The sequence below is a fragment of the Lagopus muta genome, chromosome 3 (assembly GCF_023343835.1).
Source record: "Lagopus muta isolate bLagMut1 chromosome 3, bLagMut1 primary, whole genome shotgun sequence".
Classification (NCBI taxonomy): Eukaryota; Metazoa; Chordata; class Aves; order Galliformes; family Phasianidae; genus Lagopus; species Lagopus muta.
The window spans coordinates 93,801,060-93,822,170 of record NC_064435.1 but is presented as its reverse complement, the minus strand read 5'-3'; the positions used below and the strand labels follow the sequence as shown (position 1 = coordinate 93,822,170).

The 21,111-nt window shown below is 40.2% G+C and overlaps 1 protein-coding gene across 2 annotated transcripts in view; it reads right to left on the bottom strand.

The window, feature by feature from the left end:
• The window catches only part of CNTNAP2 (contactin associated protein 2), a 654,845-nt gene that overhangs the window by 387,026 nt on the left and 246,708 nt on the right, over positions 1–21,111 (bottom strand). For both annotated transcript variants that reach the window (XM_048939493.1, XM_048939492.1), the window contains exon 3: positions 4,575–4,768. In XM_048939493.1, the coding sequence (XP_048795450.1) occupies positions 4,575–4,768 (194 nt within the window). The remainder of the gene's footprint in view (positions 1–4,574; positions 4,769–21,111) is intronic.

The window sequence follows — 21,111 nt, the reverse complement described above, 5'->3', positions numbered from 1 at the left end:
TTTGAAAAACTACTCGTCAGTGTCAGTCTGAATTTCAGAAGGTTTCTCATTAATGTTTTGTTTTTTTTTTTTTTTCTAAATAGAATGGCAGTGAATGTTACATTAGTTCGAAGAGATTTAAGCTCCACCTCATCAAAATAAACATTTTCCTGCATCCACATAATTTCACTTATTGGTACTCAATGTATAGGTTAGCAGCATGCACCAAGTGCTAAGCCTTACTGAGTTCAGTGAGAATTACAACTCGTTCATTCAGTACAGCTATAAGATGATATATAAGACATACTGGCAGTTACAAGTGAATAGAGCAATCCTTATAAAGTCAAGGTGTGGTAGATAAGGATTCAGAGACATAGTAGCCAGATAAACCATTTTCTGATGAAATTAATGCAACACAGGTTATTTCATGTGGAAAAAGAAATATTTTTCCATGTGGAAGAGATGCTTGAATTTGAAAAGAAAGTTTTTCTAGTAATAAAATATCCAGAGAATTAAGAGCCAGTAAAAGTTATTCTGGTCACTTTGCAGGTTTTGCTATGGAGATAAAGAGATACTAGACATAAAAATCCTGCAAGACACAATACATCAGTGTATCCTTAAATACAGAACAGCAATAAATTCACATTATCTCCAAAAAACCTCAGGGCCTTGCAATAAACACTAGTCAAAACATTCCCATTAATGTATCAAAGCTCCTCTGCCTAGGGCTGCACAGTATATGATATTCTAGTAGCAACCCAGCAACAAACAGCAGTACACATACTATTCTAATCACATTTCATATTCCTAAAGTGTTCCCATAACTGTACATTGAAAATATATTTTAAATATAATTTAAATTGGCTTAATATAATTTAATTCAATATAAGTACTTAAAAAGAGAAGAAGCCACTCATCTAGCAAACGCTTCTGTGATGTAAGCTTTCACTCAAGATCTTACTGTGTACCCAAGAGGACAGAAGCAGCAACTATCAAACTGAAAAGAAAAAAAAAAATCTTTTCTGACGTATTTCAAAAATATTGCTTAAAGTCATAAAAAAGAAAAAGATGGATTTTGAGGAAAAACAACAGTGATAGTTTTTGCAAAGCAAATAATTCTTGTATATCCTAGTAGAATGGGTATATACTAGAATTCATTCCTTCTTCACTTTCAGTTACAATACACACGTTCTTTGTATTCTCGGGCTACATGAGAGATACTGTTTAGGACTCCTTCTCAAAGCTTGCTATGAGAGACTATGTGCGATCCCTTATCTCAAAGATGTCTGAGCCATCTGGCACTTTGTCTCAAGGCTTACATGAAAGCCCACAGTCATTTCCTGTCTTGCCAGTCCTGCCTATGCATGATTGCCAGGGGCAAAGAAGAAAAGACCAGAAAGAAAAACTGGTTCTGACAGGGTCCAGGGTATGGCCAAGAAGCCTTGTAGGTGTGGGTCTCCGAGGAGTGCTGTGTCCAGGTTTGGAGCCCCCAATACTAGAAACACAGAGCTGTTAAGGAAAGTCCAGAGGACGGCCACAAAGATGATCAGGGGGCTGCAGCACCTCCCCTACGAAGACAGGCTGAGGGAGCTGAGCTTGTTCAGCCTGGAGAAAAGAAGGCTGCAGGGTGACCTCACTGCAGCCTTTCAATACCTAAAGGGAGCCTACAGACAGGAGGGGAATCAACTCTTGGAAAGGGTTGATAACTGCAGGACAAGGGGAAATGTTTTTAAGTGGAGGGAGGGGAGATTGAGGTGTCAGGGGGAAGTTCTTCTCTATGAGAGTGGTGAGGTGCTGGAACAGCTGCCCAGAGAGGCTGTGGATGCCCTGTCCCTAGAGGTGTTTGAGGCCAGGTTGGATGGAGCCCTGAGCAGCCTGGTCTAGTACTAAATGTGGAGGGTGGTGGCCCTGCATGTGGCAGGGGGGTTGGCGATTCATGATTCTTGAGGTCCCTTCCAAACCAGGCCATTATGTGATTCTGCGAGATGGACCAGCTGAGAGGGAAAACATATGCTGCACATACAGACATGTGCTGTTGCCTAGGAATCCAAGATTGCCAACAATGCTAAAGGACAGTATAAATGACTCTTCGAATAAAGGGCTTGAGAGACACAGAAAGAATCCTTCCCACTGACATGAGGATATCCTCATACCAATGGAATGCCACTGGTATCCACAGAAATGACTATCTCTTGCTTTCTATAAAGAAGCCTTGCTTTTATTTCTTATATTTTCACTATTTACTGAGTTATTCAATATCACACGTGCTTCAGTATTAAGAATTGCTCTAATGTGCATTTCTGTTTTCATTTTGTCTCCCTTGGTTTCTCCCTTAAATTTACTTTTGTCTGTAAACAACTATACTCAGGTATGGAACTGATGGAACACAGGAACTATATAGCAGGATCTATACCTTTCTCTCACAGATAAAAAAGAATTGAAATATACAAATCCAAAGGGGAAAGACAAAGTACTGTGCAATAGGATTTCTAAGCATATTCTCTATTTTCAGGATTACTGCAGTCACTACAGCTAGGAAAAATATGAATTTGAATTTAAATTTCCTATGCTGGCTATGCTTGTCTCATGGAGTCTGACTTGGCCCTCATGCTTGTAGGATCTGCCTTACAGAGTCACTGTGTACAAGAAATTTAACAAACAAACACACACACACACACACACACACACACACTGGGAAACTCTTCACCAACCCATTTCCACACTGGCAAGTCTGTCTCATAATTCTACTACAATTGTCCAGAAACCTTTCTTCATGCTCAGGCACCTTCCCTGTCTTTGCAACATACTGACAGTTAATAAACACAGTACATTCAAGATTAAACAGGTGAGTATATCACTTCATAAAATAAAATTCACTTCATAAAATGAAATTTTCCTGTTTAGGAAAGTTAAAGTCAATACTCTAGTGATCTAGGGTTTTTTTTGTGTTTTGTTGTCTTTTTTTTTGTTTGGTTTTGGACAATCCCAATAGCTTGCAATTTTTATACTATTCTAAAAATGCAGGACATTCACAGCAGCTGTGCTGCATCTAACAGCTTGTGAAGCAAGTACAAACACAAAGTGCAGATTTCTGCACAACTCATCACATACTACTATAGATTATAATCATGTTCTGCAACAAAAATAATTTTTGCTGAATTCACTAAACATTTCTAATTGCTAATAAATAGATAAATGAAATATATCCTTACAGAAAAGCTGTCAATATTTCTGCATTAAGATACAATATAAGAATAAATCTTTCTATAAAGCCCTCAGAAATACTGACTGTTTTGGAAACAGTTACAGCTTGGACAAAAATCACCAAACTACATACTGCTGAAAGACTTTTCCTTCCAGGGTATTAAGAATAGATTATTCCTGTTTTATTAAGCTTTATATACCTCTCAGCTTCAGTTTTCTTTATCATTCCCTTGAGAGAAATTGATAATTTCAATAGTAGTTCCTTAAGATTTTTCTACCTCTAAAATAATACAAACACTAAAGGCTACAAGTATTTTTATATACATAAGAGCCCTTGAAAGTAAAACCTTTTATATTTAAAGTTTAAACATGAGCTTTATTTCCTCCCAAGATAAACAAGATCCTCACAACCCATTCCTAAAAAAATCTAAAGCAGTACCCGATATTTTCCTCTTCACTCCTGCTTCCACCCATCCCCAGCTTTTCATTTTCAGAATCCAGTGTGCCACATAGAGAATGCTTTTTCAGTAAGTTTCAATGCTCTAATAAAAAACAAGTCTGCCTGTATATACTCCACATATTAAGAAAGTTCCTGTAACACAAACCAAACCACAGACCTCATGCTGCATCTTTGATGTTCATTTTTAATAGACCATAAAAGACAGATCTGACAAAAGCAAATCTAAAGCATAACAAAACTAAAGCTTGTCTTATTTGACAGTACTCCTCCAATGAAATGTAGTAGTTAATCAATTCAATTTGGTTTCAGAAAGAATTCTGTTGTTCTCAAAGTACACTTTTTCAAAAGACCATCAATCTAAATGAACTACTATGAGAACAGACATATCAAATAATAGCTGTCATTTTTTTTTCCAGCAGAATAGAAGCAACTGTTTTCAAAAAGAAGGAAATTAGCAGCTTATCTTCGAAAGCATAAAAACAAAACAAAACAAAACAACAGGACCAAGTTATATATGCTTCTCTCTAAAATTATTACAGCATACAGATTTCTGTAACTTCAATATGGAAAACATCACATACATTAAAAACACACACACAAAGAACAAGCCACTTTTCAAAATAAAATATTAGAGAAGAATTTTCAGAACTATTTCTGTGCCTCACTTTTATTCTATGTAAATTGAAACAGGGGAATAACAACAACAACATTAAGTTGCTATGCATCTTTAATAACTGCTATCATCCCAAATAAAATATTGCTAAGGCCTAGATAGGACTCCTAGCAACAGCTACAACTTGAATTACCACATTTTGAGCTGTTCTGTCCTCACAAATGCCATATCAATGAATTATAGAAGCGTATAGACCCTAAAAATGCAATCAATCAACATGATTACAGCATACATTTTCATTGCATACCAATGACTTACCCAGATATTTCCATCCTGATGGTAAGGCTTCCAGTTTCTCCCTGTATCACTACAGAGCATCCGATACTGAGTAACCCAGTCAGAACTGCTATACCTGCCTTGAGTTGCGATAGCACTGATCTGCTTCCTATTACCAAAATCCACCTGCAGCCACTGATAATGATCACTGTCTGATGGAGACCAGCCTCCTGCACCTGTTGGGTTGAAACAGAAGAGAGACGTAGACCTCAGACACTTACTTTGGAGGGAACACATTGTGAAGATGTTGATTGCTGGAAGGCAGACCAGCTGTGAGAAGTATAATAGAAAAAAGCATACACATATAAAAGAAATATGATTGCTTTTTTAAAAAAAAAGCGTCTTTAGTATAAATTCAAATGCATTAACTTGACTTAATCATTTTATGATGTAGTTATAATGATTTAATGGGCTGCTTGCTAAAGACTCAGTATCTTTATTATGCCGTAATTACACTTTATTAGTTTTTGCCACATTATAATTTTTCAAAGGCTGACTAATTTGCCATGAAATTCTTTGTTAGTCAGTTGGCACAAATCAGTAACAATCTCTGGATTTCATAGGCACTTGAAACAGCATTTCACATTAAAGAGATAATACTGATCAAGGGTCTGCCCTCCAGGGCAAGATACAGGCTGCATTCCTACCCTGGGTCAACTGCAGCTAGCACTGGGGTATGACCCAGCTGACATTGGGCACCAAGGGGGAAGGGGAAAGGGTCTTGATCTGTCAATAGGTCATGATGAGGGTCCCCTTAGCAATGAAGACTGGAGCGTTGACCACAAGGTCAGTAGGCCATGTACTGATTATTGGAAGGACTACTGAGCCTCCTACTCCAATAATCTCCCCCACATTGCAAGTAGGCCACACCACTGCGGTCCTACCTGCACCTTCCAAGGCCATTCTATTCTATACCCAGTTCTAGATTCTCAGGGGCAGGGAGCAGAAGATTAGTTTCATCACCAATTTGGGGTCTGATCCAATTATCAGTGCCCATAGTATGGATCCTAAGCAGGGAGGCCCATGTTGTCTGTAGTATTTTCAGGGCACTGGGTCTGCTGTCTCTAGGCCTTCCATTCAGGTCCTGCAGGGTTTCATGGCATCTCTTTGTCCACCTCTGCAGAGACAGTTTCAGGGGGGCCTTAAGAATATCACGGTAGCGTTCAATAAGGCCTGCCCCCATTGGATTATATGGCAGGTGGAATTGCCATTCATTGTTGTTTTCCTCTGCCCACACTTTATTAGAGCATCAGTAAAATGTGTCCCTTGGACATTCTCAATGACTTGAGGTGTTCTATAGGCAGCCATCAACTTGGTAAGTGCCTTGGTGGTACAGGCCTGGTTCACTCTCGGCACTGGATAGGCCTGCATTAGCCCACTTGCCATGTCGACACAAATCCGGGCATATTTTCCACCTCTCACCAAGGGAGGGGCCCAATGTAATCAACTTGACATCGCTGGAGATGATTGTGTCTTCTAGTAAGATGGGCTGTTGTTTCAGACAACGATGTCAGTCTCATCTTAGAGCAAGTCTCACAGTCTTGGTATGTCTGGGCAATGTCAGATAGTTGTATGGGCAGTCCCCATGCTTTAGCAGCTGCCCACATTGTCTTTTGTCCAGCTGCAGGCAATGTACTCAGATGGTGAATTCTCAATCCATCAAACTCGAGCCAATGTTGGCTTCATCCCTTCCCAGTGACTGTAGGGGTCAGTGACCAGAAACGTGGTAGACATGTACAGTCCTGTGTTTAAAACGCATTCCGTATGTCTAACCACATGTCTTTGCCCTAGATTGGTTGGGCATGGATAGTCCATTCCTGGGTGGCTCACTGCTCAATCCAAAGACTGAGCCCCCGGCCCACAGCCCAACTTTGCAGATGTCCAGGATACCATCACCGGGTTCCTTGGTTATGACCATCTACATGGCTCACAGTTCTGCCCATTGGCTACACTGACCATCCCCTTTTCAACTTAACCCTCTTATAAGGAAAAAGCTTAGCTATAATTAGATTATTAAATTTATAATGCAATACAATTTTATTTTAGCGGATTCATAATGCTGAGTCAAATTTTGCAACTGACAAACGTTCATGCCTTGTAAATTAAAACTAAGTTTGTGAAAGCATTTACCTACAAATCCATTGAAAAGTTAGGTTCAGAAAATATCCATTTGGGAAAATTTGGGCGCTTAAATTTCTCTTCATTTCACTTACATTTTAGGAGAGTCATAACATTTTCTTCACATTATGTTTGACAAAATTTAAAGATACGTGACACTACATTTAAGTTTCTGATGTGAAAGCAGATGGAAACATGAGTACTGTGCAATATATGAGACAGTCACCTAACAGTTGCTACTAAGTGAAACAAGACTTTTAGCCAATATTACAAAGAGCAGCAATCATTCTGTTGGTTGCCTGATCAAATTTTGTATCTCAGTTTTGCATTTCCTTTTCAGATTTTCCAAATAAGTAAAAAAAATATAGTCAAAAGGATGAAGGAGTATGAAGTAGGGTTCCTAGAGAAGTAGGGTTCATTCAGTTATAGTGGATCAGCATGTGAAGGGAATGATCTGGGAATTCCTCTTCCAGTTTGATTCATCAAGCTGTGTAAAGTGGGAGCTGATTTATTTGTTTATTTGTTTGTGATCTGTCTGTAACCTGCATTGAATCAAGGATTGATAAAGGTTGGTTTTTTAAATTTGTTTGTTTGTTTTTCAAATTAATTTGGAAGAAACCTGGATTAAATACAATTCCCCCACAAATCAAAGTACTCAAGTACTTTGTGTCTTCACTCAAGAAGCATTCATTCTAAAAATCTCACATCCCCGGAAATGTGCATGTGCTTGCAGCTAAGCATAATAATTAAATATTGTGTTGAATAAAAATACCTTCCTCATTAGAATGAAAAGAATCTATCTGACACTGGACACAGAAAAGAGGAGATAATGATAAAATATTTAACAATTTTTTTGCCTTTTAAAAGGAGAACTGAAGTAGAAATTCATAACTGTTTTTCACAATAAATATGACATTTTTTAGAAATACATTTGTTTTTATAGAATAACAAATTATCTTTAGGAATGAGCAAAATAATCTAATGCAAACTTTTGGTTTTAATTATCACTGGTTACATTCTGAATTATATTATTGCATTGTTTGTATTTTTTAATATGGTGGGAAAAAGAGACATTGGATACATCTGTAATGGTATGATATTTTACTTCATGTACTGCCTTTAATGCAAACACACTAAGAACTATGAAATCAATGTGACTTATGAATAATTGGAAATATACGACTACAAAATATTTAAAATATATTAAACATGCATACAATATAGTTTACTTTCACTAATCTGGCAAGGAGCACATATTGATAGTAGAGCTGCAACAAATAAAAATGCAGACCATATCTGCTTCCTATTTTTACACTATTCCAGAATTTATTGGGATTAATCACACTCAATAAATAATTGACTCAGTGAAGTTAGCTATTGGTTAGTACCATTTATACTGGATAGCACTCCACTGCACAAAAAAGACAACTAATTTCAACTTGTGCAAGAATGATTGTACATGACTTTGATAGCAGATAACAGAGAACTATATGTTCAACATATGTGGTACACAGATATTTATGCATTCAAGCAACCTTCATGCACAGAAAAGCCTAAGAATCTTAAACAGAAAAGCCAGCTAGAGAATGTCTGTTGATAAAGAAGGCTGTGAAAGACTTTTTTTAACTTTTATTTTCAAAACAGCTACAGAACTTTGTTTGATCTGCTCCTACTGCAGACAGATCAAGCAACATCTAACGAGTTTACTACTGAAAAAGATATACAGTGATGCAGAAGATGCACAAAACTATATTCAAAATTAGAAGAACTTGTAGAATGTGGTGTAAGGGAACAATGAAGAACTTGACTCAATAACTCAAGTTTAAAACAGGAGGTGGGAGAGGCAGACAAGGCCCTGAAGAGGAGGGACAGCAAGCTTGTTTACCTACTTCATTTTATGGCAGCTTACTGAGGGGGGAGGCACATGGTCACTAGGACCCTCACCAAAAACTTCCAAATCTTCTGGAACCCTCAGCTGTGCAGATGGAAATGTGTTCCACCCCAAGCTTGGGCTCTGACCAACTGGACTATATGAAGCTGGATACTCATGTTCTGGTATTTTTGGTTGACCTACCACACATAGATCAAGATCCCAGCTAAAAACAACACAGGATCTGAGGATGTGGTGAAAAATCTCTTCTTTATTCTCTTCTTTTTCCTTTCTGTCTCTTTTCACTTGTCTTTTTTAGTAGCCATTGCCTAAACATGCCTTGAATTAGCTGACTAGCATATAATGTCTGTGCCAAAGTTCCTTTCATCCACAACACTTATTGGCGCTAGAAAGTGGTCTAATTTTCCTCAAGGTAATTGGTTGGAAAGCTCAATGAATTCTCTTAGATTGTTCCTCTGAGTCCCTTGTCCTAGAATTTATTTCTGTTTTAGTCACAGTTATTCACCATCCCCTGTCTCAAATAATAATATAATAACAGTACTGTGGTAAGTCTAGTTTCCTGCACTTTTGAAACCAAAGGTTTCAATGGTATAAATGAAAGAAAGATGTGAAACATAACTAGGAAATGAACTATTAAAAGCTATAAATTTAAGATCTAGGATTGGTGGTAGTTATTATTCAAAGGTTAACTTTGTGTAACTTTAGAAAACTTCTAACAGCCTTTCAGCAAGGAAACATAAAATCTCTTTTCTTTAATAACTACGTAATAATAGCCTGTAATAATAGCCTAATTCAGAGTTTGAATCTGCATACTCGTATGGGAAAAACACAAACCAAATTTTCAATGACAAATCACACTTCTAGGTCACTCTAATATTGTCAAAACAATACTTTTTGATACTTTGCTATTTTCCTTGCAACTTTCCTTACTACTTGTCATTCCTTTATATAAAAGATAAATCAAGAGAAAAAGGAAGACTTTGAAATACTGAGATCATTCATCTACTGCACTATAGAGAAAATATGGAGAGCCATTTTCTACGGTACCTTAGAAAACAATATAACAAACATCGAAATTGCATGAATCTACCCACACTGTTAGTCAACTGTTTAAGCAGGATATCAGTAGCAGTTTCCATTTTTTGATTGTTTATTTTTTGTCACTGTAGATACTGAATGTGTGTATACAGACAATAAAATGTTTAACTTTACACATAGAAAACTGAATTACAACATTGAGTGGGTCTAGTAATATTGATAAAGGCAAATACAAAAGACTTGCATGGTTGCAAGGGTTGCACTTTTAACCTCTATTAGGCGGAGCCCTCTAAACAGCAATCCTTATGTAGGAAACCACTATCACTTAATATGTTTCTAACATTAACATGGATAAGTATTTTTTATTTCTTTATTATAAATAAAATGCATTGTTAAGTTTCTTATCACAGAATCACAGAAGGGCCAGGGTTGGAAGGAACCTCAAAGATCATGAATCGCCAACCCCCCTGCCACATGCAGGGCCACCACCCTCCACATTTAATACTAGACCAGGCTGCCCAGGGCCCCATCCAACCTGGCCTCAAACACCTCTAGGGACAGGGCATCCACAGCCTCTCTGGGCAGCTGTTCCAGCACCTCACCACTCTCATAGAGAAGAACTTCCCCCTGACACCTCAATCTCCCCTCCCTCCACTTAAAAACATTTCCCCTTGTCCTGCAGTTATCAACCCTTTCCAAGAGTTGATTCCCCTCCTGTCTGTAGGCTCCCTTTAGGTACTGAAAGGCTGCAGTGAGGTCACCCTGCAGCCTTCTTTTCTCCAGGCTGAACAAGCCCAGCTCCCTCAGCCTGTTTTCATAGGGGAGGTGCTCCAGCCCTTGACCATCTTTGTGGCCGTTCTCTGGACCCTCTCCAACAGCTCTCTGTCCTTCTTGTTCTGGAGGCTCCAGACCTGGACGCAGTACTGCAGATGGGGCCTCACAAGAGCAGAGCAGAGGGGGACAATCACCTCCCTGTCCCTGCTGGCCACCCCTCTCCTGATGCAGCCCAGGATTCCATTTGCCTTCTGAGCTGCAAGAGCACACTGCTGGCTCATGTTAAGTTTTCCATCCATCAAAACTCTCAGGTCCTTCTCTGCAGGGCTGCTCTCAAGCACCGCTCCTTCCGGTCTGTACGGATGCCTGGGATTCCTCCAGCCCCAGTGCAAAACTCTGCACTTTGCTGTGTTGAACCTCATCAGGTTCACCCAGGCCCACCTTTCCAGCCTCTTGAGGTCCCTCTGAATGGCATCCCTTCCACTGTGTCGACCACACCACTCAGCTTGGTGTTGTCAGCAAATTGCTGAGGGTGCACTCGATTCCATTGTTGATGTCACTGATAAAGACGTTAAAGAGCACTGGTCCCAAGACAGAGCCTTGAGGGACAGCGCTCGTTATTGGCCTCCACCTGCACATACAAACATATTCATATGTTTGGATTTGTAATCTCTTTTCTCTTTTCATAGTAGAGATTTTTTTAGAATGTTTTTAAAGTTCTTTCCAGAAGAGAACAGCAATGAAATTACAGACCACAACATGAACCCTCATAACAGGGAAATAATGAACACCATGTTCTGGAAAATGCCAATATTGATTATATGCCAATATTCTATTGCCAATAGAAGGCAATAATTATTGAGAAAATAGCAGCATGATTATAATCAACCTCTACTTTACTTATATCGAATCTGTAAAAAACAAACAAGCAAACAAAAAAAAAAAAAAGAAAAACTACAAAATTGACAATAATATTTCTTCGTCTCCAGAGTTCATTATTAGAATTTACCCCAACTAAGAACACATTTACTATAAAATGGCAAATTAGACCCAAACTCTAGCCTACCCTAACCCTAACCCTAATCCTAATCCTAATCCTAACCCCATGAGTTTCAATAGAAACTTTACAGAGATGCACTAAGAATTGTTCTCAAGTAAGCTTTCACTCTCAAGTAAGGACATAAATTACTTATAAAACATAAAATACAACTGACAAAATCTGTGGGCAGCAGAAGCCCTAATTCACTTTTGCAACTACTTCTAGACTTTCTTACACTGATATTAAGTCTTTCCCTCCACTGAAAAGTAGGCAAGGGGAAAAATATTCCTAATTATATTTCTCAAAATAGTTTAATTTTAATTTAAAAACTCAAAAATTAAGAGTAAAAATTACCCAAGAGATAACAGTAGTTATCTGGATACAGTCCACATGGATCTTTTTTTTGAAAGAATGTTATAATTGCTATATTATTTTTTAAATCTCAACAGATCTTTCTTGCAGTAAATGCAATTGATATAGTGTCAGCTTCTTAATACACACTGCTTCCTAGGATATCTTAACTGAGCACAAATCATATGAGTGATCAGTCTGTTGATAAGGAACAGCGTTGATGTCTAACAGTGAAAAAGTGAAAGAGATCTCATAGCTGTCATTCACAGTTGTCAAACTCAAAACAGCGTAAAAATCATAAGCCTGAGGAGTCTCGTGTCTTGAGCTGTTCAGGAACAAACACTGAGCAGCTTTCATTTTAATGAACACATCACTTTAAACTGTGCTTTTCCCATCTGTTCTGCATTCTGATTACATAGGCAAAAAAGAAGCTCATTCACAGTTCCATCCTAATGGAATCTTAGAACTTGGATGAGATTTAAATACACAGTGTGCATCATCTATATTCAAAACATCAAGCAGCTTCTTCTCCATGAGATGTTTTCTTGTTTTGCAGACTGAAAATTGAGGCATGCCAGTGGTTCTCTGCACCTGGCATACAAACCCCTAGCATACAAAAAAGCCACAGTGGCATTCAAGAGACAAGGAAGAGATTATAAAGATCTCCCTTTACTCATAACCTCATTTCAATCAAGAGGACACAAATCTTTCATTGCATGTTTATACATTGCAGCCCTGCAGTTTTTCAAGCAAGTCTGGTCATATTCCTGGCAATATCTAGCAAGGGTAGAGCTAATGCATAACAAACAGTAGACATTCCCTCGGCAGTGCCCCTGCTGAGTAATCAAGTCCTGATTAGCAGATTCTTACCCAAAACTTTACTGATAGCCAGATAAGGAGCTGCTGTAATAATAAAGTTCTACCAACTGCGACTGAATAGCATTTACAGCACTTTGAAATCCAGATACAAGATGATTACTACATCACTGATATTTCCTTATAATTGTAGTACAGATGACAGCCAGAATCTCACATTCAATTGAGCACTGACTAGCCACCCCAGGTCCACTTCTTTCTCATGTTCTTCCAGCTACTCTGCCCTAAGCCTATAGCATTGCCTGGAATTGTTGTAAACCAAAGTGCAAGACTTGGCACTTAATCTTATTAAACGTCATCCCATTAGCCTCTGCCTTTTGATCTAGCCAATCCAGCACCTTCTGTTTGGCCTTCTTACTCCTTGGCAGATCAATACTTTTTCCCAATTTGGCATCATCTGCAAACATGCTGAGGGTGCAGTCAATGACCTCATCCAGGTCATAAATGAAGATAATGAATGGGGTGAGCCCCAGTACCCCTGGGAAATACTACTTGTGACCAGTCACCAAACTGGATTTTACCTCATTCATAATCACACTCTGAGCATGACCATTCATCTAGTTCTTTACCCAGCAAAGTGTGTACCTGTCTAAGTGCAGGAGACGGTGTTAAAGGCCTTACTAAGGTCTAGGTGGGCTGCATCAGCAACTTTTCCCTTGTTCACCCAGCAGGTCACTTGATCATAGAAGGAGATCAGGTTGGTCAAGCAGGACCTGCCTTTCATGAATCTGTGCTAGCTGGGCCTGATTCCCTGGTTATCCTGCATATACCGTATAATCATGTTCAAGATGATTCGCTCCATAAACTTTCCTGGTACTGGTGTCAGACTGGCAGGCCTGTAGTTCTCTGGATCCTCCTTGCTGACCTTCTAGTAGATGGGAGTAATGTTGGCAAGCCTCCAATCTACTGGGACCTCTCCAGTTGATTAGGAATGATGACAGATGATGAAAAGCAGCTTGGCTATCACCTCCACCAACTCCCTCAGCACCGTTGGGTGGATGCCATCTGGCCCCATGGACTAGTGACAGTCAAAGTAGAGTAGTAGGTCAATGCTTCCCCCTCAATCATGGAAGATTTATTCTGCTCCCCACCTGAGATTTCCAGGTCAGGGAGTAGAGTGCCCTGAAGATAACTGGTTTGACTTTTAAAGACAGATGTAAAGAAGACATTATGAACCTCAGCCTTTTCCTTATCCTCAGTGGTCATGTTCCCTGTTGCATCCACTAAATGATGGAGATTCTCCTTGGCTCTCCTCTTACTGTTAATATATTTGCAAAAAAGTTTTTTGTTCTCTTACAGTGGCCAGGTTGAGTTCAAGCTTGGCTTTTGCCTTTCTGATTTTCTCTCTGCACACCTTTACAGCTTCTTTGTATTCTTTCTGAGTTGCCCGTCCCTTCTTCAACAGGAGGTAGATACTCTTTTTCTCCTGGAGCCTCAAGAATAGCTCCCTATTCATCCACCCAGTCTTCTTCCCTGCCAGCTCATTTTGTGGCTCAGGGGGAGAGCCTGCTCCTGCACCTTTAAGACTTCCTTCTTTGGGAGCAATCAGCCATCTTGGACCCCTTTACTCTCTAAGACTGAATCCCAGGGGACTCCCCCTACTAGTTTCCTGAACAATTCAGAGTTGCCTTTCATTTCTTCCACAAGAGAGAATCTCTTTTTCAGCTGGAGCCTCAGGGAAAGCTTCCTATTCATCCACACCTATCTTCTTCCCTGCCAGATCATCTTATGGCTCAGGGGGGCAGTCTGCTCCTGTGCCTTTAAGACTGCCTCCATGAAGACTGACCAGCCTTCCTGGATCCCTTTACCCTACAGGACTGATTCCCAAGTGATTGTCCCTACCAGTGTCCTGAACAGTTCAAAGAAACAGTTCAGAAGTCCAAGGTAGCAGTTTCCTTGACCCACCCTCCCCACTCCAGAGTTCACCAAGAACTGAGAACTCTGCTGTTTTGTGTTTACTATGCCTAAGACAGCTCCTGACCTCCACAGCTCCTATCAGCCCTTTTCTGTGAACAGCACATCTAGTGGGGTATCTCACCTGGTAGGCAAGGCTCTCTTACCAGCTGCATCAGGAAGTCTTCCACATACTCTAGAAATGTCTTAGACTGCTTCTTCTGCACTGTATTGTATTTCCAGCATATATCAGGGAAGTTGAAATCTCCCATGAAAACAAGAGCTAGGGATTATGGAACATCTGCCTTCTGCTTGTAAAATGCTTTATCTGTCTCTTCATCCTAGTTAGGTTGTCTACTACAGACCCCCAATGTGATGTCTGCCTTGTTAACCTTTCCCTTGATCCTTACCCATAAAGATTCAACCTTTTCTTTCCTAGCCCCAAGCTCAACAACATCAAAACTTTCTTTTTTTTTTTCTTTTTTTTTTCCTTTCTTGCAAGTTTGGCAGGAAATTACTCCGCCAATCTATCTCCTGCTCTCACTCTCTTACATTCCTTGATGTCTTCACCTCCCCACTGAGCTTTGTCACCATACTGAACAGATCATCTACCTGCTCACACCTCACACAGGTGGAATTCCTGCTGCCCTTCACCGACAACAACAGGATCAGGAACTCCCTGCAGCCAGAGACCTGAACCATCTAATTTTTAGGCACACACTCCATCTGAGCCACTGCAATCTTTTTTTGCAAGAGCTTTCTGCCTAGCAGAGACCATGGCTGGGTCTGCTTGTGAGCCAGTCTCCTGAGTAGACAGAGATACTATGCCTTCCTTGCCCTTCACGAACTTCTTATGCAAACTGCTGTGCCGTGCCGTTTGATAGTCTTGCTCAGTGCGCTCCCTAGTGCCTGGTTTTCCGAAAGCAGGGGGTGATCCCACCGCTGCTCCCGGCTCCATTCCGACCACTTCAGAGCAACGCTGCCACCAGAAGGCTGTGGTGCCCAGCAGCTGCTCCGTGGCAGGGCTGCCTCTCAACCAGCTGAGGCAATTCCCTGCTTTGGCTTGGAATGCTTCTGCTCCAGAGCCAAGTATCTCACCAAAAAGTGTTATAGTACCTCTAAAACCAATTATGAAGTATGCTAGATGCCTCAGGATAAAACTCCAATGCCTAAGAACTGAAGTTAGGCAGCAGAGGTTATGTCTTCAGTCTTGAAACTGATTGACTTTATTTTAGTACCTGATTTGCAAGGACTGGCCTCTTTCTGTATAAAGCTTCCTTAATGTAGGCAAAAGTCTGCCATGTGGAATACTATTCTTGTGTTACCAGCTATATACATCATCTCCATGTACGGGTAATACTTCTGTGAATGCAAACTTGAATTAAGTACTCAATAGAAGAAATACCACCATTTAGAAAAAGTGTGAGAACTTCTATCATATCGTATGGGTATGATTTTCATGTATGTGAAATTGGAAGAAACTGCAAAGAGGAAGAAAGACTGATACTATACTGTCTGTAAAAGTCAAGTACAAACTTCTAAATCATCCACTGTTTGTGGCCATTCACTCCTGCTTGAGTGCAAACAGGGTATACAGATTCTGAGTTCAATTAGAGAGCTAATTAGGTCTGCCTTTTGAAATGATGCTGATAAAACACAAATGTATTTATTAACTATTTACAGATTAATATCCCGGTGCTGCTTCAGAATATTTAATGTTCAACTCTGGGTTTTTAGGATAGCTGGTAGTGCACTTAGTTACTGATGGGATAAGCAGTTACTGCTGTAATGGTCCTTGGAAAATATGGAAAAAGTGTATCTGTAATAAACACATGCAGTGTGGCTGTCTGCAAGGCTGCCAGCAGCGTGGATGATTTTCTGCTGGAGTCGGCTGTTTATTCACTTCAGAAGCTACTAATGAACTAAATTGAGTTTTGCTGGAAATAATCTAGCTGCTCAGATATCTCAGGCTGATTTGCTAACTCTAACTGTCTGTGGCTTATGGCTCCAGGTTGTCTTAGAAATGCTGCCTCTTCAAATACTTGTTGGGAAATAAGATTTTCACACAAAGATGAAGACAGAGCTCAGTATTACTATTATTTTTTCCTTCCCCCTCCTCCCCCATTTAGACATGTATCTAATAAACTGACAATGTATTTTGAACTCTTCAATTAACATATTGGAAATAATTTCCATTCTTTCTGTTTTCATCAGGTTATGGCAAATTAACTTAAGACATTGTTGCTTTATTTTTATCCAATTATTTGAGCTTAACATTCCACAGAATTTACTTTGATTGTTTTTTTTTTAAAGAAAAAGATGATGCTTTCCTTTTAAAAAACTTCCTTTTTCAGTGAACCTGTCTGTTCTGCATCTCCATTAATTCATTTTATTATTATTGTTTTTTCATTTTCGAAGCATGATTTTTCCTTCCCATTCGGAGTCCATTTCGGTGTCTTCTTGCAGTGCATATTTTTCCTATCATTCTATATATTGCTTCAGGTGCAGAAAGGACTTGTAGTTCCAGAAGAGTGAGCTATAACAAGCATTTTTATCTGTACTTATAAGAATACCTTTTAAAAAATGTGAGTATTTATGAATAATGTTTAATTAGGGCCAGACTGTTGAAGTACGATTTTAAGGTCAACTGAGCAGCAATCAAAACTGTCTTCCAAAGACAAAATATTCATGGAGCTTCACCGAGTTGCATTACAAATGCAGGTAGGGTGGATGTACATTTTGAAGTTGAGGCAATTAATTTGAAGGTGAGGAATAAGCACAGTAGGTTATATATTTAGATATGAGGCAGATGAACACATACAGGAAAATATATGAATCCAACAATAATGTCTGATAACTAAACAATAGTCATTAGGGAAAAAATGCCTTTCTTAAAACATTACAAAACAACTCTAATAATAAGCTGAGCCTGAATTATTGATAAAGGAACAAAAACAGAGGTAGAAATTGAATTTATAGGAAAAAATAGGAAATTTATCAAAAGGCAATTTTGCTAATAAATGTGAAAGTTTTTCCCCCTCAGTGTCCTAAAACTAAATAAAAATAGAACACAGCTGTTACTTGTAGTGTTTCCAAATTGTTACAGAAATGCTTCCATTTATGTGTGAAACATGACGAATTCTATGTCTGCTGTTTTAATGATTCATATAAACTGCTAGAGGACTTTTTACAGTCATGATTAACTAGTTTTCCACATTTTTAAAAATGCTGATGTTTTTTAATAAGTCCTAACAGTTAACTTGCCTTGAATTCTGATCAACTAATTTGGCCTACTACGTATCATATGAAATACTTTTGTCAAATAAATTGTTGCCTTGTATAATGTATGTGTATCTAAAGCATGCATTTACAGAAAAGATCTTTTTCAAATTGAAAATTAGAATTTTCATTTATTTATAGACTCTTAGCAAGAGCTTTATTATAGACGAACAAATGCTAGGTGGATGACAATACTGGTTTTTTCTCATGGTTGTTACATTACTCCTAAGTGCTTACCTACATAGAAAGATATTGTTCAGTAACATGGACAGTGCATTTACAAACCACTACACCAAATTTTAAAACAAAATTTGAGTTATATTGAATAACATTGATCATAATGTGATATAACAACCTGTCTCCATGAGGAGGTTGCAATATTTAATGTGAGGATTTACAGCGTGCAAGTTAATGCACACTAGCTCCCTACTGTTCTTCTCTGTGTGATGTTAAGACAGTGAGCAATACTGTCTTGAAGGTTTTAATATCAATACTAGAAAGAGCCTAGGCCAGGTACTTAGGGATTTCTGCCTTAAAAAGGAGGAATGCTCGTAGTCAGAGCTGATGCAGAATTGATCTCCTTGACTTGCTAGGGAGGATTTGGGAAATAGAAGAATCATATGCCATTATGGATGACATCTTGCATTTTCTGTACAGAAACCAAAATTTAACACTCTACTAAGAATAACAAACTGTCTCGTTTACACCTATGTCAACGCTTAAAATTCCTGAAGCTTGTTTTATAGACACATCAAGAATTCGGATAAAAGGTCAAGGTCAGAGCCATGATTAAGAAGCAAAATGAAAGCACTGACTGGAGTTACATAGTGGTGATAAAAGTCCTTTCTGAACACCAGCTGTTTTACAGAAGTTTCCCCCACATTATATTATCAATTTTGTTAGCAGCTTTGGATTTCTGACTAATACTGGACTTGAAAGAGAATCCAAGAAGCCAAATTTATTCTGTATTTCACTGTGCAAAAGGCAAAAGGTAATCCAGATATTTGCTGGGTAAGCAACATGGCCAGGCACCTGCGGTCCAGATGGTTCCTGCAGTGCGTTGAAGACAACTTTCTGATGCAGGTGGTGGAGGAACCAACGAGGGGAGGAGTGTTGCTGGACCTTATTCTCACTAATAAGGAAGGGCTTGTCAAGGAAATAAAGGTTGGGGGCAGCTTGGGTTGTAGTGACTACGAGATGATGGAGTTCAAGATTGTGAGTGGAAGAAGCAAAGCAAAAAGTAGGGCTGCTACCCTGGACTTTAGGAGAGACAGCTTTGAATGTGACTCCCCTGCTAAGTGACGGGGGTGTTCTGGTAACGGGGGATGCTGAGAAGGCAGAGATACTGAATGCCTTCTTTGCTTCTGTCTTCAGTGAAAAAGCTCTCCCTTGGGAATCCCAGACCCCGGATGTTAGTGAGAGGGCCTGGGGAAGGGAAGACCTCCCTTTAGGGGGAAGAGGGTCTGGAGAAGGGAAGAGGCAGTCTGAGAGTGCCCAGGCAACACCAGTGTTCATAAATCCATGGGACCCGATGGGATGCATCCACGGGTGCTGAGGGAGCTGGCAGAGGTGATTGCTGAACCGCTTTCTGTCATCTTAGAGAGGTCTTGGAGAATGGGGAAGGTGTCTGAAGACTGGAGGATAGCCAATGTCACTCCGATCTCCAAAAAGGGAAGAAGGAAGATCCAGGTGATTACAGGCCAGTCAGTCTTACCTCTGTCTGAGGAAAGGTGATGGAACAGCTTGTGCTGGATGCCATCTCCAGACAACTGGGAGAAAAGGAGGTTATCAAGGAACAGTCAGCACGGGTTCACCAGGGGGAGGTCATGCTTGACCAACCTGGTAGCCTTCTATGATGTTGTCACTGGCTGGGTGGATGGGGGGAGAGCAGTGGATGTAGTCTACCTTGATTTCAGCAAGGCCTTTGATACTGCCTCCGATAACATCCTTATTACAAAGCTGAGGAAGTGTGGGATAGATGAGTGGACAGTGAGGTGGGTTGAAAACTGGCTGACTGGCAGAGCACAGAGGGTCATCGTTGGTGGTGCAGAGTCCAGTTGGAGACCTGTAACCAGCGGTGTTCCTCAGGGGTCGGTGCTGGGTCCGGTCTTGTTCAACATCTTCATCAATGACCTTGATGAGGGTATAGTGGCCACCCTCAGCAAGTTTGCTGATGATACAAAGTTGGGAGGATTGGCTGACATGCCTGAAGGTTGTGCTGCCATTCAGCGAGACCTGGACAGGCTGAGAGTTGGGCAGTAAGAAACCAGATGAGGTTTAACAAAAGCAAGTGTAGAGTCTTGCATTTGGGGAGGAATAATTGCATGCATTGGTACAGGATGGGGGATGAGCTGCTGGAGGGGAGCTCTGCAGAGAGGGACCTGGGTGTCCTGGTGGATAACAGGTCGGCCATGAGCCAGCAGTGTGCCCTTGTGGCCAAGAGGGCCAATGGCATCCTGGGATGCATTAAAAAGAGCGTGGCCAGCAGGTCGAGGGAGGTGATCTTCCCCCTCTGCTCTGCCCTGGTAAGGCCTCATCTGGAGTACTGCGTCCAGTTCTGGGCTCCCCAGTACAAAACAGACAGGGATCTCTTGGAAAGAGTCCAGCGGAGGGCCACAAAGATGATGAGGGGCCTGGAGCATCTCCCATATGAGGAAAGGCTGAGTGAACTGGGTCTGTTCAGCCTTGACTGAGAGGGGACCTGATCCAGGTCTATAAATATCTGAGGTGTGGGGGGCAGAATGGCGAGGCCGGACTCTTTTCAGTGGTGAGTGGAGACAGGACAAGGGGAAACGGCTGGAAACTGCAGCACAGGAAGTTCTGCACAAATGTGCGCAAGAACTTCTTTACAGTGAGGTGACGGAGCACTGGAACAGGCTGCCCAGGGAGGTGGTGGAGTCTCCTTCTCTGGAGATATTCAAGACCTGCCTGGACACCTACTTGTGTGACCTGGTGTAGGGAACCTGCTTTGGCAGGGGGTTGGACTCGATGACCTCTGGAGGTCCCTTCCAACCCCTACGATTCTATGATTCTGTGATTCTGTAATTTCCATATATTTCAAGATTCACTATGACCTTCATATTTTCACTGTCTTCTGGGATTATTGTTGAAGTTCTTGTTGAGATTGCTCAGTTCCAGAGCTTCCAAATATATTTTATAATACTACGTTATACTGCCATAATGTAGAAATTCTTCCCTAAGTTAAAATGATATGAGGTAGACTACGGGCAGCATTAATTCCTGTACCAGTGAGAATTTCA